This window comes from Cetorhinus maximus, chromosome 1, assembly GCF_964194155.1.
Source record: "Cetorhinus maximus chromosome 1, sCetMax3.hap1.1, whole genome shotgun sequence".
NCBI lineage: Eukaryota > Metazoa > Chordata > Chondrichthyes > Lamniformes > Cetorhinidae > Cetorhinus > Cetorhinus maximus.
This window is the reverse complement of record NC_135879.1, coordinates 82,239,418-82,266,045: the sequence shown is the minus strand read 5'-3', so window position 1 is coordinate 82,266,045 and position 26,628 is coordinate 82,239,418. Positions and strand designations below refer to the sequence as shown.

The 26,628-nt window shown below is 41.6% G+C and overlaps 1 protein-coding gene across 1 annotated transcript in view; it reads right to left on the bottom strand.

Annotated features, from left to right (window-relative positions):
* Nucleotides 1–26,628, bottom strand: part of ugt8 (UDP glycosyltransferase 8) — a 79,448-nt gene that overhangs the window by 25,239 nt on the left and 27,581 nt on the right. Inside the window, exon 4 of the mRNA XM_078542910.1 lies at nt 127–203. Within this exon, the coding sequence (XP_078399036.1) occupies nt 127–203 (77 nt within the window). The remainder of the gene's footprint in view (nt 1–126; nt 204–26,628) is intronic.

The following is a 26,628-nucleotide window of genomic DNA, read 5'->3' as shown; positions in this document are numbered from 1 at the left end:
TGAAGTACTTTTGAAATGTAGCCATTAAAAGTGCAGAAACAGGCATGTTGCCTAAAAGATCCATAGCAGAGTTTATGCTCCAGATGAACTTCCCCCTTCCCCCATCCACTTTTTAGGCTCACTCACCAAGTAAATCATTTTGGGGCATCCATTCCACAAGCCTTGTATTATTGCCCAAATTGACAGGTTTCTTTCCAGAATACCTAGGGAACACAAGTATGTATATATCTTACTGCATACATTCAATTAAAATGGTTGAACTGACAACTGAAAAAGCTACAATAAAGGAACGTAAAATTTAATCTAGTCTCGACAAACTTAACTTATGATTTTACCCATCAGGAAAGAAAAAAATGTTTGACTTCAATTCCTTTAATAAAGGAACGAGCATCAGAAACTGCCTCTTGGTAACGGTTGCTTGTACTTGCTTTGACAGTACATCACTAAAAGTTGGATGTTAACAAAAATTAAGATGGCTACCAAAATGATCTCTAATCACTCTGAAACTTAATGTGCCGAATACTAAAAGAGGCACTTTGTTTCCTGAAGAAGTGAACATGTGAAGAATCTAACCTGGAGGGATGTACATGCAATCTAATGCATGCTACAGTTTGGCTCCAATCAACAAGATGCCATTTTTTTCTGCCAAGGATTCTATTTCTCCATGCTACTTGGAAAAAACAAGTTCATTAAGGAAATCAACATGAATCCTATAAGGCAGATTATGTTTATGAAAATCTACAGGCAACACAGAGAGAGCTTGGTCAAATGAGACGATGACTGTTAAGAACATTGTTGCAGGAGTTCCTCAGGGTAGTATCCTAGGCCCAACCATCTTTAGCTGCTTCAATGACCTTCCGTCCATAAGATTAGGAGTGGGGATGCTCGCTGATGATTGCAGTGTTCAATGCTATTTGCAAATCCTCAGATATGAAGAAGCCCATGCCCACATGCAGAAAGACATGGGCAACATACTGGCTTGGGATAAATGCAAGTAATATTCGTGGCACACAATTGCCAGGCAACGACTATCTCCAACATGAGCAAATCCAACCATCGCTCCTTAATATTCAATGACAATACCATTATACCACACATTAGATTGATTGCACATCTCTCAGAGTTACATTCTTCTTGCTGAATCCCCCATACTGGAGGTTACAATTGACCAGAAACGAATTGGACCAGTCATATAAGTACTGTGGCTACAAGTACAGGTCAGAGGCTGGGGATTCTGCAGTGAGTAACTCAACTCCCGATTTCACAAAACCTGTCCACCATCTTCAGGGCATAAGTCAAGGTTGTAATAGAATCTTATGCACTTGCCTGGATGAGTGCAACTCCAATGACACTCAAGAAGCTCGACACCATCCAGGACAAAGCAACCCCCTTGATCGGCACCCCATACACCGCCTTAAACATTCACTCCCTCCACCACCAGCACATAGTGGCAGCAGTGTGTAGCATATACAAGATGAACTGCAGCAACTCACCAATGCTCCTTCGACAGCACTTTCCAAACCTAGGGCCCCCCTACCCCCTAGAAGGACAAGGGCAGCAGAGGGATGGGAACACCACCACCTCAAAGTTCTGCTCCGAGTCACATACCATCCTGAGTTGGAACTGCTATCACCATTCTTTCACTGTTGTTGGGACAAAAATCTGGAATTCCCTTCCTAATAGCACAGTGCACCTACACCATATGCACTGCAGTGGTTTAAGGCAGCAGCACTCTGTCATACAGTTAGAGTCATTATGGCACTGGAGGCCAATTGGTCCATTGAGTCTATGTCAGCTCTCTGTAGAGCAATCTAGTCAGCCCCATTTCTATGGGCTAAATCCATGACCCTGCAAGTTTATTTCCCTGGCCCAGCAAGTGCCAATCCAATTTCCATTAGGAATCATTGATTGTCTTTGCTTCCACCATGCACTTAAGCTGAGTGTTTCAGGTCATTACCATTTGCTGCGTTAAAATGTTCTTCCTCACATCCCCTTTGCATCTCGTTCAAAACCTTAAATCTGTGTCCTTCGTCCTTGTACCATCAGCAAATGGGAACAGCGTTTGTCTATATTATCTAAACATGTCATAATTTTGCAAAACCCTCAAATCTTCCCTCAATCTCCTTTGCACCAAGAACCACCACCCAGTTCAGTCATCTTAATCTAGTAGCTAAAATCTCTCATCCCTGGAACATTCTGGTAAATCTCCTCTGCATCTTCTCAAGGTCCTTCACAACCTTCCTCAAGTGCAATGATCAGAACTGAATGCAACAGCTGTGGCCTAATCAAAGCTTCATATAGGTTCAGCACAAATTCCCTGCTTTTGCACTCAATATCGCTATTTATGAAGCCCAAGATCCCATATGTTTTGCAAACTACTCTCCTGATGTGCCACCTTCAAAGGTCTATGCACATGCACACTCTACTCCTCCTTTCCCTCCACTCACTTTAGAACTGTGCCCTTAAATCTATATTGCCTCTCCCTATTCTTTTCACCAAAATGCATTACCCCTGACTTTTTTGTATTAAATTCAGTTTCTCACTTGTCTGCCCATTCTTTTTAAAAAATTAATTTATGGGATATGGGCATCGCTGGCTAGGCCAGCATTTATTGGCCATCCCTAATTGCCCTTGGGGTGATGGTGAGCTGCCTTCTTGAGCCGCTGGAGTCCATGTGGTGTCGGTACACCCACAGTGCTTATAGGGAGGAGTTTCAGGGGTTTGACCCAGTGACAGTGAAGGAACGGCAATATATTTCCAAGCCAGGATGGCGAGCTGCTTAGAGGGGAACATCCAGGTGCTTTTCCCATGTGTCTGCTGCCCTTCCCTCCTACCTGGCAGTAGCCATGGGTTTAGAAGGTGCTGACTAAAGAGGCTTGGTGAGTTCCTGTAGTGCATCTTGTAGATGGTACACCACTGTGCGTCGGTGGTGGAGGGAGGGGATATTTGTGGATGGGGAGCCAATCAAGCGGCTGCTTTGTCCTGGATCGTGTCAAGCTTCTTGAGTATTGTTGAAGCTGCATTTATCCAGGCAAGTGGAGAGTATTCCATCACACTCCTGCCTTATGCCTTGTAGATGACGGGCACGCTTTGGGGAGTCAGGTGAGTTACATGCCACAGGATTCCTAGCTTTGACCTACTCTTGTATCCACAGTATTTATATGGCTAGTCTAGTTCAGTTTCTGGTCAATGGTAACCCCCAGGATGTTGATAGTGAGGGATTCAATGGTGGCATTGTCAATCTCCTTGCTGGAGATTGTCATTGCCTATCACTCTGTGGCATGAATGTTACTTGCCACTTGTCAGCCCAAGCCTGGATATTGTCCAGGTCTTGTTGCATTTGGACATGGACTGCTTCAGTATCTGAGGAGTTGTGAATGATGAACATTGTGCAATCATCAATGAGCATCCCCATTTCTGACCTAATGATAGAAGGAAGGTCATTGATGAAGCAGCTGAAGATGGTTGGGCTTAGGACACTACCCTTAGGAAAGCGTCTTCAACATATCCAAACAATCCTATGCACAATATCCTGGAACCAAGATGACTCACCTCCAACAACCAGAACCATCTTCCTTTGTACTAGGTATGACTTCAACCAGTGGAGAGTTTCCCCCAAATTCCCATTGATTCCAGTTTTGTTAGGGCTCCTTGATGCCACACTCGGTCAAATGCTCCCTTGATGTCAAGGGCAGTCACTCTCACCTCTGGAGTCCAGGTTCATCTCTGGAATTCTGCTAGCCTATATCCTGTTGCAGTCTCATCCTCAATCTAACACCTCCAAGTTTGGCATCTTTGGTAAATTTTGAAATGTCACTCTCCAATATCCAAAGCAGTGGTCCTAGCAGTGAGCCTTGGCTGGGACCAGTGTCCTAGCAGTGAGCCTTGGCTGGGACCAGTGTCCTGGCCAATTGTATAACTAGGGCTCTGGACAGAATTTTAACCTAACTATGGGGCAAGGGGGGTGGTTTGGGTAAAGGGAGATTTAGAAATCCAAGAAAAAGTTTGAGGCATTCTCCATCATTAAATGCATTTAAGGCTGGGGTAGACAGATTTTTGCTCTCTCAGGGAAAGAAGGGATATGGGGAGTGGGAGGGAAAGTGAACTTGAAGCCCAAGATTAGTTGTGATCATACTGAATGGCTGAGCTGGCTTGACAGGCCATATGGTCTACTCCTGCTCCTATTTTTTGTGCTTGATGCCCAGAAACAGCCTCCAGCTTGCCACACTCATGTAAATGTGTCTCAGGCCCATGGTTCAGAAATGGTTCCACGTGCTCAGTTCATGCCAGCAGAAAACAATTTACAAGCCCTTTATGTCTTGTGACCCCATTATAGGGCCTTCTGCCAAACTGACACTGAACAAATTGCTTAATTTTTGTTACATTTGTTAATCTAGATAAATAAACTTGTGCACCTCATGCCAAAGTGACCACAAAAGTGTACATAATCTGCAGTTATAACAAGTGTCACTTTAGCATTGTAGTCAAACGTTTGTGCATCTGATATATGCTTTTGGCATTCTTACAAAAGAGATAGAATAAATAAGTGTAACCAGAGTATACAATACTAAACCAGTCCATTTCTTGTGCTGTTGCATATGGAGAGTCAAATAGTTAAGCAAAATACAGCTGACGCTGGAAATCTGAAATAAACAGAAAATGCTAGAAATACTCAACAAGTCTGGCAGTATCTGTGCAGAAAGAAACAGTTAACGACTCTCTCTGGCGAGTTGAGAAATTCCAGTATTTCTCTTTTTATTTCCATAATTGTTAAAACTAAAACTCATCTCAGCCGATTAGAAACATATGTAAGTAATCTAGCCAGTTCCAACTGCCCAGTCACAAATGTTTACTTTTTTCCATATTATGACGTGTCCTATGCTCAGCATTCCACCATTCAGCACTCACTGTATAAGTTATTGTCCCTCAGTTATATTAGTTTTCATGTCAGCCTTGTGGTGAATAGCTCATTGGATTTTATACATGCAGACCCAACATTTCAAAACAGATTCTGAAACAAACTATTCAAAAGGATGATTGGACTGGACATTTTGAAGTAGTTCTCATTTTAATAAGTGTATACAAACAAAGCCCAAGGAATAAAACCTTGAAAACCTGGTGAACTAAATGAACACATCCAACACAACAAAATTGGACAATCCTGTGCACAGTAGTGCAAGTTTAGAGCAGAAAAAAGTTCCATGGTGCACTTCTTAATAGAAATATAATGGGCTGAATTTTGCATCCATCGGTGAATGAATGATGCCATCTGTTCATTGCACTTACCCATAGGCATTCTATGGGCCTTTAAAATGAAAGGTTCAATCAACTGTCAAAAAAAGCAGAGCCCTCTAGAGAACCTGGGATCTGCGTAAACAAGGCAACTATATCCTTAATCAGATTGGACATTAGTTGGAGGCTCTGAACTAGAAAGTGTTAATTATAATACTGAATTCAACATCAAATTAGGTACAGGAAGTGAAATAAAAACAGAAAAATTAAGATGAAATTAAAATATTTTTTTTTTTTAAAATCTGCAGTATTAAGACAGCATGAGGCTCAACACTAGTAAGTTACTTTGTAAATGTATTTGTGGCGAAGCCAGCATTGACTGCCATCCCTAACTGGCAGTAACTCCCAACCTTGATAAGGTGGCTGAGAACCATCTTCTTACATCTACAGTTAGTGTGGTGTAGGTACACCCACAATGCTTAGGTTGGGAGTTCCAGGATTTTGACCCAGCGACACTGAAAGAACAGTGATATTTTCAAGTCAGGGTAGTGCGTGCCTTGGAAGGAAACATGCATGTGATGTTCCCACATGCCTGCTGCTCTTGTTCTTCTAGGTGGCAGAGGTTGCAGGATTAGAAGGTGCTAGCGAAGGAATGTTGGTGGGTTGTTCAGTGCATCTTGTAGATTGTACACACTGCTGCCACTGTGCTGTGGAGGAGGGAGTGAATGTTTAAGGTGATGGTTGGGGTTCCAACCAAGCAAGCTGCTTTGGCCTAGAAGGTGTCAAGCTTCCTGAGTGTTGGAGCTGCACTCATCCAGGCAAGTGGAGAGTATTCTGTCTCAATCCTGACTTGTGCCTTGAAGATGGTGAAAAGGCTTTGACGAGTTACATAATATCCAACCTCTGACCTGCTATTGTAGCCACAGTATTTATGTGGCTCTTCAAGTTAAGTTTCTGTCAATGGTGAACCCCAGGATGGTGGGGGGATTCAATGATGGTAGCACCAGTAAATATGATGGGGATATACTTAGACTCGTCCGCTCTTGTTGGAGATTATTGTCTGGTGCTTAAGAGGCAATTGGCATTCATGTTACACATCAGCCCAAACTGGAATGCTGTATGCTGACATGGACTGCTTCAGTCCGAGGAGTTGCAAATGGTACATAACGTTCCCCCACTTTTGACCTTATGCTGGACAGAAGATCACTGATGAAGCAACTGAAAATGGTTGAGCAAAGGACACTAGCCTGAAGAACTTCTGCAGATATGTCCTGGAGATGAGATGACTGGCCTCCAACTAACACATCCAGCTTTTGTGCTAAGTATGACTTCAGCCAATGGGCAGTTTCTCCCCTCATTTTCATTGACTTCAATTTTATTAGGATTCCTTATTGCCACAGTCAGTCAAATACTGCCAAAAGCAGTCACTCTCACTTCTGGAATTCTGGTTTTTTAACCATGTTTGGATGAAGTCAGCATTGAGGTTTGGAACAGGGTGAATCTGGCTGAACCTAAACTGGGCAACAGACAGGTTATTAGTAACTAAGTAGCACTTGATGGCAATGCCGAGGACAGCTTCTATCACTGATGATTGAGAGCAAACTGACGGGCAACAATTGGCTGGACTGGATTTGTCCTTTTTTTAAAAAAGAAATGGTATCTGGGAGACTTTCCACATTGTCAGGTAGATGCCAGTGTTGTAGCTGGAATTGGAACAGCTTGGCTAGAGGCAAGGCTAGTTCTGGAGCAGAAGTCTTCAGTACTACAGCTGGGATGTTGTTGAAGCCATAAGCTTTTGCCGTATTGATTGTGCACAGCCACTTCTTGATAGCACATGATATTAGTCAAATTAGCTGAAAACTGGCATCTGTGAAGCTATTGACCTCAGAGGGAAGAAGAGCTGGATAATTCACTCAGTAACAGTTTCAACCTCATCCTTTGCAGTAAGGTGCTGGGCTCTGCATCATTGAAAATGGGGATGTTCATGGAACGTCCTCCTCCCGCTACTTAATTATAAATCACCATTCTTGGCTGGATGGGACAGGAGTGCAGGGCTTTGATCTGATTGGTTGTTTGTAGGATTGTTCATTTTTGTCCTTAGCATCCTGCTTCTGTATTGAGTTTGCATGCATGCAGTCCTGTGTTGTACTTTCACCAGGGTGATCCTCTGGATAGATGGTAATGGTTGAGTGAGGGATATGTTGGGCCATGAGATTACGGATTGTGGAGTAATATAATATTGCCATTGCTGATGGCCCACAGCACCTCATGGATGCCCACTTTTGAGCTGCTAGATCGGTTTTGAATCTATCTCATTTAGCACTGTGGTCCTACCACACAATACAATGGACGGCATCCTCAGTGTGAAGAAAGAATTTCATCTGCACAAGGACTGTGTGACGGTCACTCCTAACAATATTGTCATTGATAGATGCATCTATGACAGATTAGTGGGGATATAGTCAAGTAGCTTTTTCCCTCATTGGTTCCCTCACCACCAGCCAAAGGTCCAGTGATATATCCACCAGGGCTCCGCCAGCCCAGTCTGCAGTCATAATATCAAACTGCTCTTAGTGATGGACATTGAAGTCCCCTACCCAGAGTACATTCTGTGGTTTTATTACTCCGTGATTCTTCCAAGTGGTGTTCAACATGGAGGAGTACGGATTCATCAGCTGAGGGAAGGTGGTAAGGGGTAATCATGAGATTTCCTTGCCCATGTTTGACCTGATGCCATGAGACTTCATGGGGTCCAGAGTCAACATTGAGGACACCCAGGGCCGCCCTTCTCCCACCTCTATATAAAAATGGCACCACCTCCAGTCAGTCTGTCCTGCCAGTGGGACAGGACATACCGAGGATGGTGATGTCTGAGACATTGGTTGGAAAGTATGACTATGTCAGACTGTTGCTTGACTAGGCTGTGGGCCAGCGCTCTCAAATGTTGGCACGTGTCCCAGATGGTAATGAGGAGGACTTGGCACAGTCAACTGGGCAGGATGCATCTTTGTCATTTCCAGCACCAAGCCAATGCCAGATAGTCCATCTGGTTTCATTCTTATTTAACTTTTCTGTAGTGGTTTGATTCAATCAAGTGGCTTGCTAGTCCTAAGCGTCAACCACATTGCTGTGTGTCTGGAGTCAGAGGGGGAGGTATAGTGGTATTGTCACTGGACTGGTATTCCAGAGACCCAGGGTAATGCTCTGGGGAGATGGTGAAATTTGAATTCAATAAAAATCTGGAATTAAAAGTCTGATGATGACGACCATGAAACCATTGTCGATTGTCATAAAAACTCATCTGGTTCACTAATGTCCTTTAGGGATGGAAAACTGCCATCCTTACCTGGTCTGGCCTTCATGTGACTCCAGACCAACGGAAATGTGGGTGACTCTTAAAAAAAATGCCCTCAGAACATAGGCAATTAGGGATGGGTAATAAATGCTGGCCTAGCCAGCGACTCCCACATCCCATGAATGAATAAAAAATGAGGGCCAGGCCAGGTAAAGACAGCAGATTTCCTTCCCTGAAGGATATTTCCGGTAATTTCATGACTTTTACTCCAGATTTATCAACTAATTCAATTTAAATTCCCACAGCTGCTTTTTGGGATTTCACCTCATCTCCAGGGCATGTGTCCAGATAATAGTCAGTAATATTACCACTACACGGGGATAATAGGTTAAGAAAACAGATGAAAAGGAAATGCAGCATAGACATAGTGGATGCCATTAGTGACTTTAATTAGAGCTGTCACAATGCATTTGGTGCTGATAAAAGCAGTTTTCAATCATGGAAGGAAACAAAAACTTAAACAACACTTGTTTCCAACACTATGCTCTGCATAAAGCTTGCAAGGAGAAATATGGGATATTTAAAATCAACTACCAAACCACCTAACAATGTTTTTTAAAAAACGTATGACACCACACATTTTAGTAGTCTTAAAATCTGCAGCAAAAACATCCAGCAATGTATTAATTCAGTATTGATGATGATACAGGGCGAAATTAGAATTTTCCCTATGCACAGATGCAGCTCACAAACATTTGTGCACTCAAATGGGCCTCTAGACTAAGAAAACACGAGGTCCAGGGATAGAAATGCTCTACATCTACCAGAAGGTGGTGATATTGCCCTGGCAATTTGTTAAACTGTTTTACTGTGAAATTGTCTGCTAATGCCTTTTTGTCCCTAACATATTGTGCCATACCTCAGGTTTTGTGAATGTCGCTCTATGAAGCCATGATGAAACTTATTCTAGACTGTGTATGGATCAAGATAACAGCACCAATCTATTAATAAATATTTTTCACAACCATGGATAATTGTTCATAACTCTGCTTAATCAGGCTACCAACTATTCAGTTTCTTCCCTTCTTTTCTCATACCAAATATAAGCGATTGGGAGTCAGCAGCATAAAGCTGTTCAGGCAGAAGGCAGTGATCGATCAGAAAATCTGGTGTCAGCCCATTTTTACTTCTGTTCCCCTCTCTTTGCCTCCGATTCTCTATTTTCCTCTTATTTTTTCTGTTTCACTTCTCCCAACTTACTCTGCAACATCCAAAATATATCAGCAGTTTTGTGAAGAGTCTGATAGCGTGAGAAAGAAGCAGATTCTCCAGAGTGGAGAGCACAAAAATGATGAACAGAGTGCTTCATGAAAAAGGTGCTAAATGGGGAATTTGGTGTAAGTGGGATCTCTCTGATAAGTATTTCTCAAGCTGTTAATAAGATTAATAGTTACACTCTGACTTACAGCTTTAAAACTGCACAAGAAACTGCAAGCTAGTTAAGATACCCAGCTAACAATAACACCCACCAACCAATGATAGTTAACTGTAATCAACTGGCTGCCTGGCTAAATGTTAATTACTATGGCAAGCTGACTAAAAAGTTGTAACTTGGGTGCAAACCAACAGTTCTGTATACAAGTAGACAGCATTTACCCAGAGTGGGGAAGCACAGTTTGACTGGGGAGCAGAGTCCTTTGTGAACCAAGTGTCAAGTCAGGAATTTGGTGCAAGTAGGAATTAGGGCCTAAGGGGGAAGAAAGAATTTCTATTTCCTGTTTCAACTCCAGCAGTTGGTAGTGGTCTTACGTCTCCAAACTCAGACTGTAACTTGCTATTGCTTTACTAAATTAGTAACTAGTTAACTTAACAAATAAAGAAGTTTAATGAAAATGGCAGGACAAGTGATGTGCTGTGACTGCAACATGTAGGAGTTTGTGAAACACACTGCAGTCCCAGATAACCATATCTGTGCTAAGTGTCTGCATCTTGAGCATCTTTGTCTCAGAGTTGCTGAGTCCAAGTTGCAGATATTGTGGGGCATCAAGGTGGAGGAAAGGTACCTGCATTCCAGGAGGCAGTCACACCTTGTAAGATTGAACAGTACTTCATAGAGTTGTTCAATGGTCAGGGACAGGCTATTTTGACTGCGAGTCAGGTAGGTATGGGGATCTAGCATGTATTGATGGAGGAGCCTCAGCTCTTCACTTTGAAGAGCAAATATACATATGAACATATGAATTAGGAGGAGGCAGCCACTCAGCCCCTCAAGCCTGCTCTGCCAGTGGTTAAGATCATGGCTGATCTGATTGTGGCCTCAACTCCACTTTCATGTCTACCCACTATACCCTTTGACTCCTTTATCAATCAATAAACGTCCAACTCAACATAAAAAAGATTCAATGACCCTGCCTTCACTGCAGTCCAGGGAAGAGAATTCCAGAGACTAATGACCCTAAGAAAAAAAAATTATCCTGATCTCCATTTTTAATGGGAGAACCCTTATTTGTAAACTGTGTCCTCTAGTTCTAGACTCTCCCACAAGGGGAAAACATCCTCAGCATCCACTCTGTCAAGTCTCCTCAGGATCTTATATGTTTCAATAAGATCACCTCTCAGTCTTCTAAATTCCAATGCATAGAGGCCCAACCTGTCCAAACTTTCCTCATAACATAACCCTTCATCCCAGGAATCAGTTGAGTGAGCCTTCTCCACGCTGTTTCTAATGCAATTACATCCTTTCTTAAATAAAGACATCAAAACTGTGTACACTACTTCAGATGTGGTCTCAGCAAAATCCTGTACAACTGTAGCAAAACTTTTTTTTAAATATTCCATTCCCTTTGCAATAAATTATAACATTCCATTTGCCTTTCTAGTGACTCGCTGTACCTGCATACTAACTTTTTGTGATTCATGTACCAGGACACCCAGATCCCTCTGCACCAGTATTCTGCCATCTCTCTCTATTTAAATAATATGCTGCTTTTCTATTCTTCCTGCCAAAGTGGACAAGTTCACGTTTTTCCATATGCCAATATCTATCTGCCAATTTTTTGCCTATCACTTAACCTGTCTAAATCACTTTGCAGACTCTAATTACTCTTGACAACTTACTTGCGTCATCGGCAAATTTAGCTACCGTACATTCAGTCCCTCCAACCAAGTTATTGGTATAGATTGTAAATAGTTGAGGCCACAGCACTCAACCAGTGGCATTCCACCAGTTACAGCTTGCCAACCCAAAAAGGGCCCATTTATCCTTACTGTTTCCTGTTAGTTAACCAATCCTCTACCCATGATAATGTTACACCCTACACACCATGAACTCATTTTGTGTAGTAACCTTTGGTGTGGCACCATATCAAACGCCTTTTGGAAATCCAAGTACACCGCGTCAATAGGTTCCCCTTTATTCACTTTGCTCATTGCTTCCTCAAAGAACGCTAATAAATTAGTCAAACACAATTTCCCTTCACAAAACTATGTTGCCTGACTGTATATGATTTACTAAGTGCCCTGCCCTGATGTGATAACAGGATACTCAGAAAATATCAACGGGGTTAGACAGAAAATATCAACGGGGTTAGACAAAGTCAACATGGATTTATGAAAGCGAAATCATGCTTGACAAACCTACTGGAGCTTTTTTTTTTGAGGACTTAACTAGCAGAATAGATAAGGGAGAACCAGTGGATATGGTGTATTTGGATTTTCAGAAAACTGTTGATATAGTCTCAAATAAGAGGTTAGTGTGCAAAATTAAAGCTCATGGGATTGGGGGTAATATATTGGCATGGATTGAGAATTGGTTAGCAGTCAGGAAATATGGAGTAGGAATAAATGGGTCTTTTTCGGAGTGGTAGGCAGTGACCAGTGGGGTATCGCAGGGATCAGTGCATGGGCCCCAACTATTCACAATATATATCAATGATTTGGATGAAGGAACCAAATGTAATATTCCCAAGTTTGCTGATGACACAAAACTAGGTGGGAATGTGAGTGGTGAGGAAGATGTTAAAAGACTTCAAGGCAATTTAGACAAGTTGAGCGAGTTGGCAAATTCATGACCGATGCAGTATAATGTGTATAAGTGTGAAGTTATCCACTTTAGTAGGAAAAACAGAATGGCAGAGTATTATTTAAATGTTGATGGATTGGGAAATATTCATGCGCAAAGGGACCTGTGTGCCCTTGTACACCAATCACTGAAAGCAAGCATGCAGGTGCAGCAAGCCGTTAAGGAGGCAAATGCTACGTTGGCCTTCAGTGCAGGAGGACTTGAGCACAAGAGCTAGGATGTCTTACTGTAGCTATACAAGGCCTTGGTGAGACCACACTTGAGGTATTGTGTGCAGTTTTGGTCTCCTTACTTAGGAAAGGATATAATTGCTATAGAGGGTGCAGCAAAGGTTCACCGGACTGATTCCTGAGATGGCAGGATTGCTGTATGAGGAGAGATTGGGCCGACTAGGCCTGTATTCACTGGAGTTTAGAAGACAGAGGGGATCTCATTGAAACGTATAAAATTCTGAGAGGGCTGAACAGACTGGATGCAGGGATGATGTTTTCTTTGGCTGGGGGGCCTAGAACAAGGGGTCACAATCTCAGGGTATAGGGTAGGCCATTTAGGACTGAGATGAGGAGAAACTTTTTCACTCAGAGGGTGGTGAACCTGTGGAATTCTCTACTACAGAAGGGTGTGGAGGCCAAGTCACTGAATATATTTGAGGAGGAAATAGATAGATTTCTAGACTCTAAAGGCGTCAAGGGGTATGGGGAGAGAACAGGAGTATGGCGTTGAGATAGAGGATTAGCCATTATCATATTCAATGGTGGGGCAGGCTTGAAGGGCCGAATGATCTACTCCTGCTTCTGTTTTCCATGTTTCCATGCTATAACTTCCTTAAAAGATTCTAGCATTTTCCATATGATAGATGTTAGGCTAACTGGCCTGTTTATACCTGCTTTGTCTCCCTCCTTTGTTGAATAGAGGAGTCATATTCACTATTTTCTAATCTGATGAGGCCTTTCCAAAATCTAGGGAAATTTGGTAAATTACAACCAATGCATCTATCTGCAGCCACTTCTTTTAAGACTCTAGGAATAAGTCCATAAAGTCCTGGAGATGTGTCAGCCTTTCGTTCTAATAGTTTTTGCAGTATCCTTTCCCTAGTGATAATTTTCTCTTAAAGTTCCTCTCAAAAGTAAACCTTGATTTAAGTATTTGAGATGTTATTTGTATCTTCTACAATAAAGACAGACAAAATATCTGCTCATTGCTTCCTCCATTTCCTTATTTTTGATTAATTCCCCAGACACACTCTCCAGAGGACCCAGGCTCACTTAGTCTTTTCCTTTTTAAATACTTGTAGAAACTCTTACTGTTTTTATATTTCTAGCGAGCTCTCTCCCAAACTCTAATTTCTCCCTTGTTACCTTTTTAGTCATTTTTTTCCTGGTTTTTGAATTCTGCCCAATCTGATGACCTACAACTAATCTTTGCAGAAATGTACACTTTTCCTTTCAATTCGATACTATCTTTAACTTTATTTAGCCACAGATGATGTATCCTACTCCTAGAGTCTTTCTTTCTCACGGTAATGTATCTTTCCGGAGTGGTATAAAATATTCCCTTAAATGTCTACCACTGCACCTCTATTGACCTACCCCTTAAGCTAACTTTCTAGTTCACTTTAGCCAGCTGTCTTCATACAATTGCAGTTATTTAATTTTAAAACACTAGTCTTAGACCTCTCCTCTCCCTCAAACTCAATGTGAAATTCAATCATGTTATAATCACTGCTACCTAGAGGCACCTTCACTGTGAGGCCATTAACTAATCCTGTCTCATTGCACATTACCAGATCTAGAATAGCCAATTCCCTGGTTGGATCTAGAATGTGCTGCTCAAAAGAAATCATCCCAAAAACACAACTCATCTTCCAGGCTGCCTTTGCCAATTGGATTCATCCAATCTATATGTCGATTAAAATCCCCCACGATTATTGCAATACCTTTCTTACAAGTCCCCATTATTTCTTCCTGTATACCCCCTCCTACAGCGTTCTGTTAGGTCTATAAACTACTAACACAATTGACTTCTTACCTTTCCTGTTCTTTATCTTGATCCAAACCCAAATGAGTAACATGTGCTGTGGATAAAGGGGAGCCTGTAGACATGCTGTACTTGGATTTCCAGAGGACATTTGATAAGGTGCCGCATCAAAGATTGTGAAAAATAAAAGTTCATGGTTATGCTTCAGTTATACAGAGCACTGGTGAGACCACATCTCGAATATTGTGCATAGCTTTGGTATCCTATTTAAGGATGTAAATGTGTTGGAGGTGGGTCAGAAGAGGTTTACTAGATTAATGCTTGAAATGAGCAGGTTCTCTTATGAGGAAAGGGCCTGGTTACCACAGGAGGTTAGAAGAGTGAGGGGTGACTTAATTGAAGTATAAAAGATCCTGAATGGTATTGACAAGGTGGACATGAAAAGGATGCTTCCTCTTGCGGTGAGTCTGGAACTAGGGGGTCACTGTTTTAAAATTAGGGGTCACCCTTTTAGGATAGGGATGAGGAAAACATTTTTCTCTGAGGGTTGAGACACTTTGGAACACTCTGCCTCAGAAGGCAGTGGAGGTAGGGTCATTGAATATTTTAAGGCAGAGGTAGGTGGCCTCTTGTTAGGCAAAGGAATCAAAGGTCATCAGGGGTGGATGGGAATGAGGAATTCAAAAAACTGATCAGCCATGAACTTATTGAATGGCAGAGCAGGCTCGAGAGGCTGAATGGCCTACTTCTGATCCTGTTTCGTATGTTTGTAAACAGATTTTACATCTTGATCTTTAGAACAAAGGCCATTGCTCACTATTGTACTAATATCCTTAATTAACAGAACTACCCCACCATCTTTTGCTTGCTTCCGCTCCTTCCAAAATGTCAAGTGCCTTTGAATATTCAGGTCCCAGCATTGGTCACCTTGCAGCCACATCTCTGTACTGACCATCAGGTCATACATATTTATTCCTATTTGAGCTGACAATTCATTTGCTTTGTTACAAATTCTATGGGCATTCAGACACAGAGTATTAGGTACTTGCTACATTTGTGATGGGAACAAGAACTTCAGGATGAATGAGAAAACTGGTCACAGCACCATGGTGTAGGATGCCATGGCACCATGGTGTAAGATGCCAGCCAACTGGAGTGAGTAAAAAGAAATGATGTAGTGCTATGGGCCAGTAAAGTCATGAAGGCAAATACAGTTCTCTGCAGCTGCAAGCAGGAATTCCAAAGAATTCCAAAGAACCCAGTGCCAGGGTTAAGGACATATTCTCATGGCTGGAGACAAATTTGTGGAAGGATCAGATTGTCATGGTCCACATAAGAGCCAATGACATAGGTAGAATTAAGAACAATGTAATGCTGTGTTAAGGTCCAAATTAAAATGCATAACCTCAAAGGTAATCATCTCTGGATTGTGACCTGAGCCACACATCAATTACTATAGCGTCAAGCAGATTAGAATTAAACATGTAGCTCAGAGTGGTGTAGAAAGAAGGGTTTTTGATTCATGGGACACTAGCACCAATACATGGGACGGAGCTATTCCATTGGCATGGGCTCCACTCAAACCAGGCTGGTGTTCTGGCAAATCATATAACTAGGTCTGTGGACAGGGTGGGGAAGAGTTTCAGTGAAGGGAGATTTATAAATCCAAAGAGAAAAGTCAAGAATGGTGTAGTAATTTTGGGTAAAGTCAAGCAGTGTGGGACAGGAAAGGACAGAGTTTAACAGTAGTAATGCATCAGTGAATAAGGTCCATGCAAATAATATTAGTAGAAAAAATAAAATCTGAATGCACAAAACATTCGCAATAATATAGCTGAACTAATGGCACAAAAAGAGTCAAATGGTTTAGATCTAATCACCATTACAGATAAATGGTTTCAAGGTGACCAAGGATGAAAGATGAATATTCCAGGGTACACAACATTTCGAAATGACAAACAGAATGGAAAAGGAGTAGCCACCCTAATAGTAAAAGATGACATAAGGGTGTTAGCAAGAAAAAAATCTTAGCTCAGAAGTCAGGAAGTAGAATCAGTATGGGTGGATATTAGGAGTAGCAATGGTCAGAAAACACTGGTGGGAGCAGTTTGCACCATTGGACAGAGCATGAAGCAAGCAATTATTGAAGCTTGTAATAAAGGCAATGCAATAATTTAGGGGGACCTTATGTTCATACAGGCTGGACCAAATTGGCAAGTGGTCTGGAAGATGAATTTGTAGAATAATTTTGTGATAGTTTCTTGGAACAATACATTCTGGAACCAACTAGGGATAAAAGCTTCAGATATAGTATTCTACAATGAGGCAGGATTAGTTATTAATTTCTTAGTAACCAATCGCTGGGAAACAGTAATCATAATACAACTGATTTCCATATTAAGTTTGAAAGCAACATACTTTCATCCCAAATAAGAATCTTATGCTAAAAACAAATCCAAATATATTGGTATGAAGGAAGAGCTGGCTAAGGTTGATCGAATAACTTGAGCAGACTAAAAGGTATGCCGGTAAATAAACAATTGAAAACATTTAACAAAACAATCCAAAATGTTCAACAAAAACACATTTCAGTTTAAACCAAAAATTCAGCAAAAAAAAAATCTATCCTCAGCTTACTAAGAAAGTTAAGGATAGTTAGATTAAAAGGAGTGGTTTATAATGTTGCAAAGAATAGTAGTCAGCTTGAGGACTGGGAGTTTTCAAAACAAAATCAGCAAAGGGCCCCAGAAAGTTGATAAAAGGTAGAAAAATAGAATGGGTAAGCTAGCCAGGGTTATTAAAAAAGAGATGGCAAGAGTTTTTACAAGTAGAAAAAAAGGAGAATAGCTAAAGTTAACACTGGCTCCTTAGAGGCAGAGACAGGAGAAATCATAGGGAATGAGGAAATGGCAGAGATATTGAACAAATATTTTGTCTGTCTTCACAGATGACAGCAAATTACATATCAGAAATGGAGGGTGACCAAGGGGTAAGAGTGAGGACATTAAGATAACTTTATATTTTTTTCATGGGACGTAGACATAGTTGGCAAGGCCACCATTTGTTGCCCAACCTGAATTGCCCTTGAGAAAGTGGTGGTGAGCTGCCTTCTTGAACCAAGGTAGTCTATATTGTGTAGGTACATACACCCACAGTGCTGTTAGGGAGGGAGTTCCAGGATTTTGATCTAGTGACAGTGAAGGAACAGATGTATTCCAAGTCAGGATGGTGTGGGGTTTGAAGGGGAACTTGCAGGTGTTAGTACTCCCATGCATCTATTGCCATTGTCCTTCAAGGTGATAAGAGGTTAATGGTTTGGAAGGTGCTGTCGAAGAAGCTTTGGTGAATTGCTACAATGCATCCTGTGGTTGGCTGCTACTGTGCGCCAAGGGTGAAGGGAGGGAAATTTTTCATTGGTGATTGGGGTGCCAACCAAGCAGGCTCTTTGTCCCAGGTGGTGACGAGCTTTGAGTGCTGTCGGAGCTGCACTCATTCAAGCAAGTGGACAGTATTCCATCACCCTCCTGATTTGTGCCTTGGAGATGATGGACGGGCTTTGAGGAGTTGGGTGGTGAGTTACTTGCTGCAAAATTCCCTGCTTCTGTCCTGCTCTTGTAGCCACATTATTTAGGTGGTTGATCCAGTTCATTTTCTGGTCAATCGCAACCATCAGGATGCTGATAGCGGGGTTTCAGCTATGGTAATGCCATTGAATGTCAAGGGTGGATGGTTAGATTCTCTCTTGTTGGAGATGGTTATTGCCTGGACACTAAGCAGCAACTAACAATTGCACCAAATATCAGCCCAAGCCTGCATGCTGTCCAGGTCTTTCTGCATATGGACACGGGCTGCTTCAGTGCCTGAGGGATTGTGAATAGTACTGAATAGAGAACATCCCACTTTTGATCGTATGATAAGGTTGAGGGAATGGTGGTAGTGGTGGGGGGGGTGGGGGCTGGGTTGAGTTACGCTGCTCATCACCAAGCTACATCTGAGATTAACCTGTGTAACATAAGGCATAAGAAATATAAGTAGGCCCTTCGACCCTTCATGCCTGCTCCCATTTCAAAGATCATGGCTGATCCAATTGTTTCGAATTCCACATTCCCATCTACCCCCGATAGCCTTTGATTCCCTTGCCTAACAAGAATCTATCTACCTCTGCCTTAAAAGTATTTAATGACCCCGCCTCCACCACCTTCTTGAGAGTTCCAAACCCTCAGAAAAAAATTTCTCCTCATCTGTCTGAAAAGGCTGACCCCTAATTTTAAAACAGTACCCCCTAGTTCTGGCCTCATCCACCAGAGGAAACATCCTTTCCACATCTACCTTGTCAAGACTGTTCAGGCTCTTATACACTTCAATCAACTAATCTCTCACTCTTCTAAACTCCAATGGAAACAAGCCCGGCCTGTCCAACCTATCCTCATAAGACAAACCACTCATTCCAGGTATCTAGTAAACCTCCTCTGAACCACCTCCAACGTATTTACATTTTTCCTTAAATAAGGCCAAAACTGCACACAGTATTCAAGATGCAGTCTCACCAATGACCTGAATAACTGAAGCATATCATCCTTACTTTTATGTTCAACTCCTCTGGAAATGAAGGATAGCATTCCATTAACCTTCTTAGTTAATTGCAGTACCTTATGTGATTCATGCACTAGAATACCTAGATTCCTCTGCAGCTTGGAATTTTGCAGCCGTTCTCCATTTAAGTAATACTCTTTTTTTTAATTCTTCCTGCCAAAGTGAACTCCATATTTTCCCACATTAAACTCCATTTGCCGGCTCTTTGCCCACTCACTCAACTTACCTATATCCATCTGTACCTCCTTTTGTCCTCTTCACAACATACTTTCCTACCTATCGTTGTGCCATCTGCAAATTTAGCTACAATGGCACTGCTCCCCTCATCTAAGTCATTGATGTAAATTGTAAAAAATTGAGGCCCCAGCAGAGATCCCTACGGGACTCTACCCGTTATCCCGCCAACCAGAAAAAGACCAATTTATGCATATGCTGTTTTCTCCCAGCCAGCCAATCTTTTATCCATGCTAATACATTACCCCCCACACCATGAGCATTTATTTTCTGTAATAACCTTTGATGTGATACCTTATCAAATGTCTTCTGGAAATTCAAGTGCAGAATGTCTACAGGCTCCCCTTTATCCACAGCACGTTACTCCTTCACAAACTTCAATTAATTGGTTAAACACAATTTCCCTTTCGCAAAACCATGCTGACTCTTCCCGATTACCTTCAGTTTCTCCAAGTGCCCAGCTATAACCTCCTTAATGATCGATTATAACAACTTCCTTATGGCAGACGTCAAGCTAACTGGCCTATAGTTTCCTGTTTTCTGCCTCGCTCCCTTTTTGAATAGAAGAGTTATATTTGCTACTTTCCAGTGTGATGGAACCTTTTCATAATCTAGCGAACTTTGGAAAATGAACATCAGTGCATCTACTACCTCATTAGCCGCCTCTTTTGAGACCCTAGGATGCAGTCCATCAGGATCTGGAGACTTGTCAGCCCACAGCTCCATCAGTTTGCTCAGTAGCGCTTCCCCAGTGATTACAATTTCACCAAGTTCCTCCCTCCTTTCCACCTCCTGATTTACAGCTATTACTGAAATGTTTTTATATCCTCTATAGTGAATACAGAAGCAAAATATTTGTTTGTTTCTTCCACCATTTCCTTATTATCTACTATTAACTCCCAATGTCACTCTAGAGGACCAACACTCACATTACTTATTCCTCCTTTTTAAATACTTTTTCCTTTTAAATAGAAACTTTTGCTATCCATTTTAACGTTTCTAGCTAGCTTCCTCTCATACACTAATTCCTTTCTCCCGATTAGCCTTTTGGTCATTCCCTGCCGTTCTTTATGTTCTGACCGATCATCTGTCCTGCCACTCAGCTTTGTGCAGTTATGTTTTTTCCTTAAGTTTGATGCCTTCCTGAACTTCTTTAGTTAACCACGGGTAGTGGGTTGTCCCCTTAGAATTTTTTCCTTGGGTAAATATCCAATTAAGTTACGTGTATCTAGCCCAAGTCTCCGACACTGAAATCAGTGCTAAATGACTTGTGCATAGTGTCTGGAGCTGCACAAATCAGCCCCTTGGAAATACTAATTTTCCAGGTAATTACGCATGTCAGGACTTACACAGGGCCTACTCATCACAGACCCAAGCCCAGATTTTCCTGCTCTGGATCTCAGAAAATTTGGGCCGTGAACTCATTGAAACATATAAGATTCTGCAAAAGCTTGACAGGATAGACACAGAGGTCATTTCCCCTGGCTGGGGAATGTAGAGCATGGTATCAGGAGCAGGGGCTGACCACAGGACTGAGATGAGGAGAAATGTTTTCATTGAAAAGGTTGAAGATGCTCCATCACTTAATATACTGAAGACTGACATAGACAAGATCATTGATGTCTCTGGGAATGAAGGTATATTAGGAGCGGGCAAATTGGAGTCGAGCCATGATCATATTGAATCTCTGAGCAGGCTTAACAGGTCATATGCTCTACTCCAGTTTTACGTATGTTACTTTCTTATTACTGACCTGAATCAAGGACTGGGGATAGGTCAAAAAAAGCTGAAGGAACAGAAGACAGAGATCAGGCATAAACCAAGCTGAATGCAGCTAACTGGTAGAAACAAGTGATCTATTACTGTGTTTTCTAGCAGCTGAAAGTGACATCAATTTTGCCACCGCCCAGTCCTTTCTCTTGTTCAATTTGAATAAACCTTGCACCCCACAGTACAATGTACTGGACAGGTTAAGAACTATTGGTCTGTATAATTTACAGGGATTAACCAGGATTCGACAATGTTATTAAATCATATTATGTAAACAGTCTGCATGTGATCAATTTCCTTCAGGTAGTATAACATTCCATGATAAGCAAAGGGCACACTTTATAGAGAGAAAATAGAAAGGAAATATACAAATCGTATCACAGCGCTATAGCACTTACAATTTATCATATATTCAACAAAACAGCTTGTATCTGATAGACTACAACTAGGACAACTGTTGCAGTCAGCCTAACATCTGTCGTTGGGAAAATGCTAGAGTCCATTATTAAGGAAGAAATAGCAGGGCATTTAAAAAAGCTTAACACAATAAAACAGAGTCAACTTGGTTTTTTGAAAGGGAAATCATGTTTGACAAATTTGCTAGAGTTCTTTGAGGATATAACAAGCAGAGTTGATAAAGGGAAATTGGTAGATGTAGTGTATTTGGATATCCAGAAAGCATTTGATAAGATGCCACATCAATGGTTATTGCACAAGGCAGGAGCTCACAGTATTGGGGTAATTTATTAGCATGGATTAAGAATTGGTTAATACACAGCAGACAGAATTGGGATTAATGGGTCTTTTTCAGGTTGGAAAGACATAACTAGTGGAGTGCCACAAGGATCAGTCCTAGGGTCTCAATTATTTACTATCTATATTAATGACTTGGAGGGAGGGGCAGAGTGTAATTTATCCAAATTTGCTGACGATACAAAAATAGGTGGGAGGGCATGTCGGGATAAGGACATAAGGAATTTGCAAAGGGATATAGACAGGTTGAGTGAGTGGGCAAAATCTTTACAGATAGAGTTTAATGTAGGAAGGTGTGAAGTCATGCATTTTGGTAGGAAGAATCAAAAGGCAGACTATTATTTAAATGGAGAGAGACTCCAAAGAAGTGCAGCCCAGAGGGGTCTGGGTGCTCTTGTGCATGAAACACAAATTAAGGCAGCAAATGGAATTTTGGCCTGTATTGCTAGGGGGTTGGAGTTTAAAAATAGGGAAGTCTTGTTACAACTGTACAGGGTGTTGGTGAGGCCGCACCTGGAGTACTATGTACCGTTCTGGTCCCCGTATTTAAGAAAGGATATACTGGCATTGGAGGCAGCTCAAAAGAGATGCACTAGGCTGATTCCTGGGATGAAGGGGTTGACTTAGCAAGAATGGCTAAACAGGTTGGGTCTTTATTCATTAGAGTTAAGAATGAGAGGTGATCTTATTGAAACATACAAGATTCTGAGGGAGCTTGACAGGGTAGATGTTGAGATGATGTTTCCACTAGTGGGGGAATCTTGAACTAGGGGACATAGTTACAGAATAAGGGACATACATTTAAAACTGAGATGCGAATGAATTTTTTCTCTGAAGGTAGTGAATGTCTGGAATTCTCTACCACAGAGTTGTGGAGGCTAGATTGCTGAAAGTATTTAAAGAGGAGGTAGATAGATTTTTGAAATATCAGAGAACTGAGGGCTATGAGGAACTGTACAAAAGAGGAGTTGAGGCCTGGGGCAGATCAGCCATGATCTTATTGAATGGCAGGGCTGGCTCGAGGGGCCGAATGGCCTACTCCTGCACCTATTTATCATGTTCTTATGTAAAAGGTACTATCAATATATAAGTTATTGAAATAAATCTTAAATTAGAAATTCTATTAAGAAAAATATTGAATCAGTCATTTTCAATCTGATACAAGTCTTAAACATACTAGGAAAATGAATACAGTATGATCATAAAGTTTTCATATGACTCATTCAGGTTTACATGGAATTGTTAAGGAATCAATTAACTTTATGGAGGTTTAAATTCCATTCCTGAAATTGAAGCAACCTGGAATATCCATTACACAGCAAATAAAATATAAATAAGGAAAGTGAATATAAATGATACCCACAGTATAGTGATTGGCATTGTACATGGAAGTAAAAAGATCCACTTTTCACTAGTCTTTATCTGCACCAAGTAAACAGCACTCAGGTATTTTTCGAAAAACTAAAAGGCAGCTCCCTCCCAAAAAAGGTGGAAGGACAGATGTATTGGTGTATAAGTACGGTATCTCAAAACCAGCAACCTCGGGAACAAGGCCATACTGGATTTCAGACCTTGCCAGATTTCGGGTCAGGCGATTTGGGCCATGGGCTGTTCAGGTAAAGCCAGGTCAGGTGGGGTCAAAGGTCGCTCAGAGCACAGAATTAGATGGGCACATGTGGGGAATAACTAGTCAGGTGTCACACTATGCAATGCAGCGCCTAGCTGAATTGTCCAAGTTACTTTTTTTTATTTAACTTAATTAAAATTGATGCATGGCACATTGTAAAAATGTCCGGTTTTCTGAAAGCTCCTGTTTTGGACAGCCAGAATTGAGACACTGTACTGCATTGGAGGGCAATTAAGTTGTCAACACCATGGTTAATTTTCAATTGAATTTGCAAAGAAAGGCTGATTCACTATCAAGCTTACCAATACATCCTCACTAACAGACAAACAACTGTAAGACAAACCTAAACAAACTTTGACACAAAAACCTTTGTTTTTGTTGTCTACAATGATTACTCCAAAGCACTCCCTACTTTCCATTGCACAAGTCCAACTTGAATTGGTCCAAAATGCTGCTGTCCATCTCCCGTCCCACACTAAATTTCACATGTCCACAACCCCCATCCTTGCTAAAACGCATTGGCTCTCCATCCACAATACATTCCGTCAAAAACCATTGCCCTGCTCTTAAATAACTCCTACTCCTCTTCATCTCTGCAATCTAGTCTAGTCTTGCATGCCTTTCCACACCCTCTTGCTCACTGCCTCTGCCAATCTTTGCTTGCATCCTTCCTTTTGTCATGCTAGTAGAGCCTTCAGTCACTTCATAGAACACTCTCCCTAAACTTTTCATTTTGTCATCCTTTCTCACCTTGCATGTCTCCAACCTCACGCGGCATCAATTTCTCATAGATCTGTAAAGCATTCTGGATTTTTAAAAAAATATTTGAAGGTGGGATATAAATTCAAATTGTTGCTGCTGTAATTAATCATATTAAATGCTTGTCTTTCAGAAATTACATTAGGATTCTCATTGTAAACATGATAATAAATTACAGATTTAGTTATAAGATAAGTATACAATCAGGAACTATAGCATTAAAGTGCCTTTTGCACTTAAGACCAGAAATATGGCTGACACCTAGGAAGAGTCCAAGATGGACCAGTCTAGACTCTCCCAACTGCTCCTCCCCCTCAATGTTACCAGACTGATTTCCTCACTGCTATGACATTTCATCTCTCAACATGACATCAGATCTTCCTCAGTGCAGAGAGCCCCCCAAATCTCACTGCCTAGCATTTCCAGACTAGAATCTTCCTCCAAATGCTGAGATCATAGACCACTTTCCACGTTTTCCCCAGTGCTGGGGTATCCCTCAGTTTGTAAAATCCAGTACTCCCAGACCCAGGAACCCAATCATCAATATTCCAACCAAGCCTGCTTCAAGTACTGATTCCAGGACCCTTCACCCCAGTTCTGAGAGCTTGGTATCTTCACCCAGTCACCCTGGGATAGTGTCTCTGTGAACCTGGGATCCATTTGTACAAAAACACTTCTAACATGCAGCTATCACTTTCACTTTTGCATCTCAAGTCTCTGATTTGTTACATTTTCACATAAATGACAGATTTATTTACCCCATGGAAAAATGGACAACAATACAAAATTTGATGCTGAAAATAGTAAAGCACACAGAATCCCATGAAACAAAAAGGCAAATTTGACTTAATCACTAGATCAAAAAGCATAATGGCAATGATAATTCCCATTATAAAACAAATCAGTACAAATGAAAAGGTCACAAATCAGTCATTACAGGCTAAGATAAAAGCAAAATACTGCGGATGCTGGAAATCTGAAACAAAAACAGAAATTGCTGGAAAAACTCAGGTCTGACAGCGTCTGTGGAGAGGAAGACAGAGTTAACATCTCGAGTCCAGATGACTCCCCTTCAGAACCAAAGAGAAGCAAAAATGCGGCGGAACACCACTGTTCAAGTGTGAAGCTGGACAGAAGGGCCAGCGACAGGCGGAGGCAAAGGAGAGACCGCAAAAGACGTCACAAACAAAAGTTTGAAAGGGTGTCGATGGCGGCAACACCAAGAGTAGAAAGCAGAATGAGCAAGCGACAGATGGCTCCAGTGGGGGTGGGGCGGGGGGCAGGAGACAGCACGGGAAAAAAGACCGAAACAGGGCAAAAGGTGGGGACAAAACAATGAAAGGAAACAAATTTCTATTGTTGTTTTTAGAATTTGTTTTCTTTTGTTGTTTTGTCCCTGCCTTTTGGCCTGTTTCGGTCTTTTTTCCCACGCTGTCCCCTGCCCCCGCTGGGGCCATCTGCCACTTGCTCATCCTGCTTTCTACTCTTGGTGTCGCCGTTGGCGTCTCCTTTGGCCGGTGCTGCCGCCATCGACACACGTTCGATCTTTTGTTTGTGACGTCTTTTGAGGTCTCTCCTTTGCCTCCGCCTGTCGCTGGCTTTCTGTCCAGCTTCGCCTGTCCCACCCCCCCTTGAATAGTGGTGTTCCGTCACATTTTTGCTTCTCTTTGGTTCTGAAGGGGAGTCATCTGGACCCGAGACATTAACTCTGTCTTCCTCTCCACAGATGCTGTCAGACCTGTTGAGTTTTTCCAGCAATTTTTGTTTTTGAGTCATTACAGGCTACTGGTTAGGTCACATCTGATGTACTCTGCCCAATTTTGATCCTCGCACATGGTGGGTGACATAGTGGTTTTGGAGAAGGTCCATCGGAGATCTGCTAGAATGAGATTATTTTAAAGAATATCAAGTTACTCAGATAGCCTTTAAAGAAATGGGTATATTTACTCAAACAGTTTAAACTTAGAGGCAACTTGAGGAAGAATAATAAAATGCTGAAAGGGGTGGATAGCATACCTATTGATAAGTCATTGTAATTTGACAGGAAGGAGGGGAAGTGGACATGCATTTAAACTACACTAAAGGAAGAAATAGGCTGGACACTAGCTGGTTCTTTTCAGAGGCTCACTGCTCTCTGGGAAATGTGTTGCTGGCTAGTGCAGCATGTCTCTCTGCATGCTTTCAATAAGGAACTACATTAAGGCAGAGAATGTATCATAGAGAATCCAAGTGAATTAACGGATAACAATCTATAAGATTTCATTGACTGATTTTAATCATCTGAAGGGATTAGAGGGGAACTTGCTT